Source organism: Pomacea canaliculata, linkage group LG4 (assembly GCF_003073045.1).
Source record: "Pomacea canaliculata isolate SZHN2017 linkage group LG4, ASM307304v1, whole genome shotgun sequence".
Taxonomy (NCBI): Eukaryota; Metazoa; Mollusca; class Gastropoda; order Architaenioglossa; family Ampullariidae; genus Pomacea; species Pomacea canaliculata.
This window is the reverse complement of record NC_037593.1, coordinates 33,477,588-33,489,316: the sequence shown is the minus strand read 5'-3', so window position 1 is coordinate 33,489,316 and position 11,729 is coordinate 33,477,588. Positions and strand designations below refer to the sequence as shown.

Here is an 11,729-nt window from a genome sequence, read left to right as displayed (position 1 = left end):
TGTTCGTCAATCAGCGCCACATGATGTGAGCAGCCGACACGACCCACCTGTATAGTACTTACATACATCTATATAATATTTCACGACCCACCTGTATAGTACTTACATACATCTATATAATACTTCACGAGCCACCTGTATAGTACTTACATACATCTATATAATACTTCACGAGCCACATGTATAGTACTTACATACATCTATATAATACTTCACGAGCCACCTGTATAGTACTTACATACATCTATATAATACTTCACGATCGAGCCACCTGTATAGTACTTACATACATCTATATAATACTTCACGAGCCACATGTATAGTACTTACATCTATATAATACTTCACGAGCCACCTGTATAGTACTTACATACATCTATATAATACTTCACGAGCCACCTGTATAGTACTTACATACATCTATATAATACTTCACGAGCCACCTGTATAGTACTTACATACATCTATATAATACTTCACGAGCCACCTGTATAGTACTTACATCTATATAATACTTCACGACCCACCTGTAAAGTACTTATACATCTATATAATACTTCACAGTACACAGCCCACACGACCCACCTGTATAGTACTTACATCTATATAATATTTCACGACCCACCTGTATAGTACTTACATACATCTATATAATACTTCACGAGCCACCTGTATAGTACTTACATACATCTATATAATACTTCACGAGCCACCTGTATAGTACTTACATCTATATAATACTTCACGACCCACCTGTAAAGTACTTATACATCTATATAATACTTCACAGTACACAGCCCACACGACCCACCTGTATAGTACTTACATCTATATAATATTTCACGACCCACCTGTATAGTACTTACATACATCTATATAATACTTCACGAGCCACCTGTATAGTACTTACATACATCTATATAATACTTCACGAGCCACATGTATAGTACTTACATCTATATAATACTTCACGAGCCACCTGTATAGTACTTACATACATCTATATAATACTTCACGACCCACCTGTATAGTACTTACATACATCTATATAATACTTCACGAGCTACCTGTATAGTACTTACATCTATATAATACTTCACGACCCACCTGTAAAGTACTTACATACATCTATATAATACTTCACAGTACACAGCCCACACGACCCACCTGTATAGTACTTACATCTATATAATATTTCACGACCCACCTGTATAGTACTTACCCCCCGAGATAGGTATACGACACTCAGGACTACTACGACCACTTCTCTGAGTGCGAGGAAGCCGTGTTCAAGTTGAGCTACCTCACCCACTACTCGAGTTTGTCGCTGTCGTCTGTAGTTGTCTACCCAACGCCGGTCCACCTCATCTCTGCCATCCCAAGATGTCCCACTGGTCTCGTCTCAGCTCGTGCAACCTTGTCTCTCATTGGTGTGACGTGCGGACGTTCCCAGTGCTGATGTGGCGTCATTGTGTGACGTGCGGACGTTACCTGTGCTGATGTGGCGTCATTGTGTGACGTGCGGACGTTACCTGTGCTGATGTGGCGTCATTGGTGTGACGTGCGGACGTTACCTGTGCTGATGTGGCGTCATTGGTGTGACGTGCGGACGTTACCTGTGCTGATGTGGCGTCATTGGTGTGACGTGCGGACGTTACCTGTGCTGATGTGGCGTCATTGTGTGACGTGTGGATGTTCCATGTGCTGTCTGTCGGTGATGTGGCTCCAGTGGTGTCATTGGTGTGACGTGCGATGACTTGTGACTGTCGGCGATGTGGTAGCAGTGGTGTTATTTTCGCTAACCCAATAGTTGTAAAGCGAGAATAACTTTTTTTCCCCAGGGCGAAATGGGGAACTGGAAGAAAAGTGTTTTGTTTCCATAGTTACAACGTTATGCCCAGACCCCGCGAATATTTCTCTGTTTACCCCCAGTCATCTTGGCCACCGCTGTATAACGTCGACTCCAGACCCCAGACCCCAGACCTCTGTTTACCCGCAGTCATCATGGCCACCGCTGTATAACGTCGACCCCAGACCCCAGACCTCTGTTTACCCCCAGTCATCTTGGCCACCGCTGTATAACGTCGACCCCAGACCCCAGACCTCTGTTTACCCGCAGTCATCTTGGCCACGGCTGTATAACGTCGGCGCGAGGAGTAAAACAGCATCTGAGGACTGGACATTGTTTTATAACTTTGGAGACCAGACGCTTGTCCTGTCGCTCCACATATGTTGCCCTCGTAACTTCCTCCCTGTGGGTGCTGGGGCTGTGGGTGGGGTGTGTATGGGGGAGGGAGGACGTTGGATGGTCTGTTCATGAATCTATAATCATCAGACTTTCATTGTTCAAAATTATCGCAGCCACTGAAGGGAAGTCTGCTCCTTGCAGCAAAGGTCGCACAGCAAAGCGCGGGCCTTTTTGTGAATCGGTGAGCCATTCACCACCAGTGAGTGAACTCAAGTGACCTCAAGTGAGAAAACTTATTATCTTGACTTTTCTCGCTGCAAGTATGGCTCCACGATGTTTGCGAGAGAGCATTTTATTTCTAGCGACTATCAGGCGGTGGTTTCGTCATTGTATTAAAATAATTAAAACATCAAGGAATAATTCTTGAGAAACATATTGTCTTTGTTTGAATCATTTCACGATAAACATATTATCTTTCTTTGAAATGGACCGTCACAAACACGTGTCTGCTGGGATGTTTCGTGACGTATATTTTGTGTGGAACGTTCCATGATCATCTCAATTTTGTTTCCCTTTGAACAGCACTTCCAACACTGTCCTGAGTAATTATTATTTCCAGAATCGTTTCATGACAATCGATTATAGATTCTTCCAATATCGCTATGGTCTATAATATTTGTTTACTTTTTTTGTTTGCGAGGGAGGGGGGGTCAATCACAAGCTCCTGTCTCGCATGCGCGGCCTAACGGCTCTGTCAACTTCCGGTGAGGTGTCACATTTGTGTAGACTGGTTTTTTTGGTGACATTGATCGCTGTCATCCGTATCGTGACATAATTAGCATTCACCTTTATTGATTTTCAGTTACATTTGTAACCTTTGTCACCTACATAATTGTGTCGGTTGGCAGCAGGAAACTGTAGAGAGTATCTAATGGGCGACCACTCAGTCACATATTTGCACATCATTCATGAGAGTTATCCTTGTCTTCTTCACGTTGGACATCGTGATTCTCAGATTTGAAAACTTGTAACCAGCATGACACGCACACACAATCCTATGTTCTCAGGTGTGCAGTGCAGTGTGTGACCAACGTGCCGGATGGCAAGAGAAAGACAAAGGAGCGAAGCAGGTGGCTGAAGGTCCATCTTAGCCACGTGGTACGGACCCTGGAGCACGCGCGCCACAGACGTGGTACAAGCACGGAGTTATATATATACACATACATGACCTGTAACTCTGTGATAGAAGCACGGAGTTATATACACACACATATACATGACCTGTAACTCTGTGATAGAAGCACGGAGTTATATACACACACACATACATGACCTGTAGCTCTGTGATAGAAGCACGGAGTTATATACACACACACACATACATGACCTGTAGCTCTGTGATAGAAGCACGTGACACGCACGCTGTGCTGACCCCAGCAGCAGGTGACCATAAGGACAACTCGCCACGCAGACACCTGAAGAGTTGTTAGATGTGGAGCCGTGCAGCAAGCAAGATAATGATGGTCATCCCGAGAGTCTCTCAGGCTGTGGGTTTTCTCTTTCTTCTGATGAAGCTGACGCGTGGCACGGCCATAGCAACTGCCTACCTCGTGGTAAGAGGGAGAGCGACGGGAGGGGATGAACAGCGAGAGAACGATATATAGCTACCTCATAGAGTCATGGTTGTAAAGGAGAGGAGGATGTGAGAGAAAGCGAAATAACTACCTCATAGTTGGCGGTAAAGGAGAGAACGATATAGCTACCTCATGGTTGTAAAGGAGAGGGGGATGTGAGAGAAAGCGAAATAACTACCTCATAGTTGGCGGTAAAAGAGAGGGGGAATGTGAGAGAACGATATATAACTACCTCAAAGTTGGTGGTAAGGGAACGAACGAACGAATTCTTTATTTAGCTAACCCTCTGGGGTTTGAGGAAGGAAATAAAACAGCATCATCAATATTTACAATAGCGTTATCTATGCATACTAATATTTCTTTATGTATTCATTTCATTCCTGGCTTTAAATACTTGATACAGATATCGAGAGATTTGTTTGATGTTTGTTTCACATTTATCTATAAAGACTCGTGTGATTCCATCTGCGCCCTGTTCATATGGTATTGTGGAGTTTAAAACATTAACTTTCCGTCTGTAACTGTCATAAGCAGGACAATCAAACACGTGCACTTCATCTTCAGTCTCATACTTGCATCGGGGGCAGATCAACTGTCTGGGAAATACATCATTATTGTAGCGATATTGGTGCACATTGATGGGGGATATTCCACATCTCAACTTAATACATGTAAATGCTTTTCTGAAACAATGTATTCTTCATATATTTACTTATCTTTCAGGCTGTACATAGCTCTTAAAACTAGAATACAGCTCAAGTCCTTCACGTGTGCATATATCATTGTATCAGTCTTGTTGGAAACAATCTATAAACCTTTGTCTGAAGGTTCTCAAAAACATGTTCTTGTTACCGACACTTTGAGGAAGCCAAACAAATCCAAAGGAAGTTCTTTTACAAAGAAAGCCCAAGTACCTTTACCGTTTTCTTGTAAACAATTTAACATATTGTAAGCTTTTGTGGGGAGTCTAGCATTCATATAAATAAGATAAAGTCAGTACTTACTACATCTAACTTTTGTAGTCACCAATATTGGACACCGTCCCCGGTGACCATAGATCACTCTGTTTAGTGTTTGGAGACCCCCCGATATAGTGTACGGCTATGATCACGGCAACCCGATATGGTGTACGGCTATGATCACGGCAACCCGATATGGTGTACGGCTATCATCACGGCAACCCGATATAGTGTACGGCTATCATCACGGCAACCCGATATGGTGTACGGCTATCATCACGGCAACCCGATATAGTGTACGGCTATCATCACGGCAACCCGATATGGTGTACGGCTATCATCACGGTAACCGATACTAAAATTGTGAAAGAAACTGCAGCATGTATGAAGATGAAGAAGGCAGGTGCCTTTATTTGTGTTTACAAAACAAATTGTATATTCATTAACAACTTTCTGCTGTATGTGCACTCTGTGTGTGTGTGTGTGTTTGTGTGTTTGTGTTTGTAATTTTGTGTGTGTGTTTTTGTGTGTGTGTTTATGTGTGTGTTTGTGTGTGTCTGTGTGTGTTTGAGTCTGTTTGTGTGTATGTTTGTGTTTGTGTCTGTTTGTGTGTGTGTTTGCATGTGTGCATTTGTGTCTGTTTGTGTGTGTTTATGGTGTGTGTTTATATGTATGTGTGTGTGTTTGTGTATGTGTGTTTGTGTATGTGTGTGTGTGTGTGTTTGTGTATGTGTGTTTGTGTATGTGTGTGTTTATGGTGTGTGTTTGTGTATGTGTGTGTGTTTGTGTATATGTATGTATGTGTATGTGTGTTTGTGTATGTGTGTGTGTGTTTATATGTATGCGTGTGTGTGTGTGTGCAGACTATCAGCATGTGAGGCTACGACAAGCAGTACCCAGGAGTGGCGCGGCTACGGCAAGACAAAGCTTTGTAGTATCCTTGGCGTAAGACAGATGTAAGAACTTAGTATATCTGACGTCAGACACAGCACTGTGGTATATCTGACGTCAGACACAGCACTGTAGTGTGTGTGACGTCAGACACAGCACTGTGGTATATCTGACGTCAGACACAGCACTGTAGTGTGTGTGACGTCAGACACAGCACTGTAGTTTGTGTGACGTCAGACAGACCGCTGTAGTATGCAGGCTACAGAGAGCAGGTCCAAGCCTCATGATCACAGCCTTAACCACGTGACACGTCCTACCATCACAATGTTGCAGCTACAGAAGAACTGGGAGGGTGCGGCCGCCCCCTACTTGCTACTACAGAATGAGGAGGGCGAAGTCTTCTACGTAAGTGCCGCGTAGTCCCACGTAACGGATTCTTCCTATGGAAGTAAGATGACGTAAGGCACAGTGTACGTTAAGTATATTGTCAGTTGTAGTGATGGAAGCAGAAAGTCTCTACACTGTCATGACCACACAAACAGAAAGTCTCTACACTGTCATGACCACACAAACAGAAAGTCTCTACACTGTCATCACCACACAAGTGATAGCCTGTCTCTATACTGTCATGACTACACAAGCAGAAAGTTATACACTGTCATGACCACACAAGTTTTTTTTTTTGTTTTTTTGTTTGTTTTTTTTTTTGTCGTTCGCCTCTTTCACACTTGGCGACCAGCTCTTGATATGAAATTGGTGGTCTTCTGTAGAGTCTCCACTGGCCCGTACAGCTTGTTGTGCAGGGTCTCCGACTGTGGCCACATCTCTTTCCTCAGGGTACGGAGATTCCTACAGTCCTGTAGGATGTGTTCTACAGTCTGGTCTGCCTCTCCACATGAGCATCTCGGGGACGGCACTAGGTGCAACTTCCTGTGTAGGTGATGAAGCAGCCTGTTGTGCCCGGTCCTGAGGCGGAAGATAGCGACCTGGTCCGGTCTGGACAGCTGATTCACCCAAGTCGGACAGGTCGAAGGGTAGAGACCAGACAAAGAGTGGTCCATGAGTGCTGAAGTCGGAAATAACCCTGAAATAACCACACCACCACGCAACACAGCCTATGCCACTTGGAGAAAGTAATGACCACACAAGTGATAGCCTGTCTCTACACTGTCATGACCACACAAGTGATAGCCTGTCTCTACACTGTCATGACCACACAAGTGATAGCCTGTCTCTACACTGTCATGACCACACAAGTGATAGCCTGTCTCTACACTGTCATGACTACACAAGCAGAAAGTCTCTACGCTGTCATGACCACACAAGTGATAGCCTGTCTCTACACTGTCATCACCACACAAGTGATAGCCTGTCTCTACACTGTCATGACCACACAAGTGATAGCCTGTCTCTACACTCTCATGACTACACAAGCAGAAAGTCTCTACGCTGTCATGACCACACAAGTGATAGCCTGTCTCTACACTGTCATCACCACACAAGTGATAGCCTGTCTCTACACTGTCATGACCACACAAGTGATAGCCTGTCTCTACACTCTCATGACTACACAAGCAGAAAGTCTCTACACTGTCATCACCACACAAGCTGACAGCCTCTCTACACTGTCATTACCATAAATCACATACAAAGTGTCCCCTAGACTTTCTACCTGTTTTTTCTACCAAAACCACCAGAGTGTACCCTGACAGTGTGGCCGTACCCAGAATGGACGTCTGACGAGTTTGAGTTGTTGAGGTAGCATCCGACCTTCACGTGTCCAACTAACAGAATCCAGTCTACTCAAGTTCACACGAGTCTCTACCTGCTCACAGCAGGACTTGTAGAACATCTACACACCAGCTTACACACCTACTGCTAACATTGACAAACTGATCACGTGACGCATGTAATCCATTAATTAGCTCATTCACACATCAACCCAATGTTGGTACATTTTCTAATGTTTATTTTTGATGATTGTAATGCCTTGGTTTGAATTAATTACAGGGGTTCAACTGCTTCTACTAAGATGGAGGGGTAGATGTAAAAAGCTTCACCTGTGATTATGTTGTCAGCCTCGTCAGTGACGTTTCTCGTTTGTTATCTGTCATCACCACAGAAACTGCTGCTGGGTCATCTCAGCTACACGCAGCTCGTCCACCTTCTGCGGGACCTTGGCTTTGACCCAAAATCGCCAGCGGGAGGAGAAGTGCAGGTGAGAGAGCCCGCTAGGGGGCTGGTGGCGACACCTGGCGCAGTGAGCGTGCAGCAGTTGGTGTCGGGGGAGTGGAGGTGGTCCCAGTACGGGGCACCGCTGCAGCCCCCTGTCCCCGCCTGGCAGGTGCTACCGTTTCATCGAGTCTTGGGACCGTTGAGAGCCCCCCGTCTGTCCACCAACGGCCGTCAGCACAGCCACAAGGTGGAGCTGTAGAGACTTCATCTAGCGCCCCTCTCCTCCCTCTCTGACAGCCCCCCACCCCGTCTGTCCACTAACGGCCGTCAGCACAGCCACAAGGTGGAGCTCTCCTCCTGTTACCACTACTCCCTCGTTCTTCCCTTCATCATCATCTTCTTCAAGCTCGCTCTCTACTCACTCTTTCACGTCTGAGAGCTGGTGTTGTGTTTGTGTGGTGACGTCTGAGAGCTGGTGTAGTGTTTGTGTGGTGACGTCTGAGAGCTGGTGTAGTGTTTGTGTGGTGACGTCTGAGAGCTGGTGTTGTGTTTGTGTGGTGACGTCTGAGAGCTGGTGTAGTGTTTGTGTGGTGACGTCTGAGAGCTGGTGTAGTGTTTGTGTGGTGACGTCTGAGAGCTGGTGTTGTGTTTGTGTGGTGACGTCTGAGAGCTGGTGTAGTGTTTGTGTGGTGACGTCTGAGAGCTGGTGTAGTGTTTGTGTGGTGACGTCTGAGAGCTGGTGTTGTGTTTGTGTGGTGACGTCTGAGAGCTGGTGTAGTGTTTGTGTGGTGACGTCTAAAAGGACAGTGTTTGTGTGGTGACGTCTGAGAGCTAGTGTAATGTAGCTTTGTAATACAGCTGTAGGCAATCAATTTACGAAAGAAATTCTTTTCCCGCTTCACTGTCCAGTGATGACATTCCAGTCTGTTACACCATGAAGAAACTGAGTTATTGCCAATCTGGCCTGTAAATTTGTTTGAGTATACACTGTATGTCATGTATTTATGCAGTGCAGCTGTGTGCAGTAGTATATGTCATGTATTTATGCGGTGCAGCTGTGTGCAGTAGTATATGTCATGTATTTATGCGGTGCAGCTGTGTGCAGTAGTATATGTCATGTATTTATGCGGTGCAGCTGTGTGCAGTAGTATATGTCATGTATTTATGCGGTGCAGCTGTGTGCAGTAGTATATGTCATGTATTTATGCGGTGCAGCTGTGTGCAGTAGTATATGTCATGTATTTATGCAGTGCAGCTGTGTGCAATAGTATATGTCATGTATTATGCAATGCAGCTGCAGGCTATAGTATATGTCATGTATTTATGCGGTGTAGCTGTGTGCAATAGTATATAATATGTAAATGTAATATGAAATATGTAATATTTCGGTGTTACCGATGTAATATTTCTGTTACCTGTGTAATGTTTCTATACTCACTGTAAGTGGTGTTTGTTGTCAGTCACTGTGTGGCTCGCTGTCCTGTACACATCCCTATCCCTCCTGATTAGTGCCACTACACCCCTAGTGACAACTTCCTACCCCTAACCCTAACCCTTGTTACTAGTGCCACTACCATGTTTAACGACACACTTGTTGATAAAGGAATTCCTGTGATGAATGACTGACCAAAGCAGATGAAAGCCTAGGGGCCAACAGGTCAGTCCTGCCCCCGAGGAATGAGAACAACGCTTGTGGACGTCAGTCGTTACAGGAGACCACGTGTACCAACTCTCCCCTACACCTTGTTGCTTGGCAACATGTAGTCAGTGTTACTCTTGCAATAAATCCTCATCTCATTTCTAGACTTGAGTGTCATGTCGAAACTTGAATGACTGTTACAGGTTTTAGAATCCGTTCCGATACAATTCTCTATTTCAATCTGCTTTTTGTATGATTGTACGACTGGGTGCACTTGAATGACACGCGCATTTTACCATTTCAGTTTATTTCATTTATGTTTTAAATTTTCGAATCTCGATATAATGCTACAATTTACAATTAAATACCAAACAGGATCATTAAAAATAAACATTTTCTATCAAATTCTGCTAGTTTTAACCTGTGCAAGACCGTAGACCACGACACGCATATTTTACTACTTACAATTATTTTATCTATTTTTTGGGGACCAGTTCACAAACGCTTGTTATTGAAAACTAACATTCTGATCAGAAATACTTCTGCCGTTACGGCATCTTATTACCTTTGTTCTGTACATAATGATAGTGAAAGTAGCAGTAAAGCTGGTTAATCATTCTCATAACCCGTGAAGTAAAAATGTGAGGTCCATGCCAGCCATGTACATATCCCTCGTTTCCACTGCAATTTTTACTCCCACACTAACTAAACAAACAAGGCATGAACACCAGTTATTAGGCTATCTACACTGAAACAGTGCTACATTACTTAACAAGGGAAAAGTGTCCAGTCCTCCAGAAGTAGCTGTTTTAAAGCCAGCAGTATGTGGACACTGTAAACTGGCTAGAAACCATCAATCCACTCAATACAAGACTCACCACAGCAATCAGCAAACCCCTGCTCACAATTTTGCTTTGAACTGCAATTGGATGCCCCTACCTTGTGAGGATTGACATGACACTGCTTCACAATGTCATGAGGTACTTAATATTAATTTAACCCTGTTTTGAATGATTAAAAATTTTCTTGGTCTCAAAGTCCACCTTTAAGATGTAAATTCACACTTAAAATGTAAACCCTGTAATTGCACGGGGCTATTCCACAGTTTAATGATTGAATTCTGCCTTCCTGTCTCTCTTTACTCAAGAAAAAAATAGACTAATGGATTGTAAAAAATATTTTGATTCTTACCCTGAATTGTTTGTAAAATACAAGTGTGGTACTTCTGTCCCTCTTCCCCTTTTATGCCGGTATAATTAGAAGACTGAGACTGAGGGGCTACGAATACGATGGTTCCACACTTATTCATAGGAAATACTGCAGCTGAGTTCAGGGACAACCTCTGACCTTAGGGCTGTGTACAGCGGTGACACTACTGGGAACTAAGATTTGACCACCTGTAGTTTTGTACTTACTGTTGTGACTCATGGTCGCGAATATTTAACTTTTTTAATTACTTATTATATTTTTGGTTCAGTGGGTGTATTACGATTTATTTGTCAAATTGTAATGTTCGTTTGTTAGTGACGTAGGAAGGTGGCGGATGGGTGGAACCTACTTTGTCTTCGGTCTTGCCTGATGCAGGGCTTCTGCTTACGCACAAAATTGCGTACAGTACGCTTTAAAAGTTCGGAGGACCCCTTCAATTTTCGTCAATGGGGTCCCATTCAAATTTGGGCGAAGAACAGGGACCCCTTAAAAATCTGAAGAAGGAGTCCCTGGGACCCCAAAGAATTTAGCCTTAGCAGAAGCCCTGCTGATGTGTTATTGTTGCTTCCCTAGGCTTCGCTGTCAACTTTAATTTGACGGGTGCCTGGCTACGACAGTTTGGATATGATGCTCTTGCCATCCTGGTGACCTCGGTTTTGGTTCTGTTGTGCGGGAGATGATCAGTGGTGACCGTTCTTTACAGTTTCATTTTCACCTTCGATCAGTGGAATTGTGTGACATAGTTCTGCTTCAGATAGATCGTATGGTCTATGTGAATCTCTGTGATATACCGATTTGAGAGTGAATTTTCTACGAGTGCGGTGCCTACAGGCAGCAGTTGTGACTCTGTGGTCTTCTTACACTTTATCAACATTTATTTTATTTTTTTTTTTTGTGCTTCAGTACCCAGTCCGCTGCGTTTCTACGTCATTGTACATTGTTGTCACTGATGACATCACCACATGACGGAGTAGAGACCGAACTATAACACTGAACCACTTCATGCTGAGCTTTTGAACTTTGTATATCCAACA

At 43.9% G+C, this 11,729-nt stretch overlaps 1 protein-coding gene across 1 annotated transcript; it reads left to right on the top strand.

Annotated features, from left to right (window-relative positions):
* Window positions 1-5,736: 5,736 nt before the first annotated feature.
* LOC112562655 lies at window positions 5,737-8,350 on the top strand. Its single transcript, XM_025236035.1, has 2 exons — window positions 5,737-6,077; window positions 7,795-8,350. The coding sequence occupies exons 1-2, from the start codon at window positions 5,925-5,927 to the stop codon at window positions 8,104-8,106; spliced, it is 465 nt and encodes a 154-aa protein (XP_025091820.1). The 5' UTR covers window positions 5,737-5,924; the 3' UTR covers window positions 8,107-8,350.
* Window positions 8,351-11,729: the final 3,379 nt, after the last annotated feature.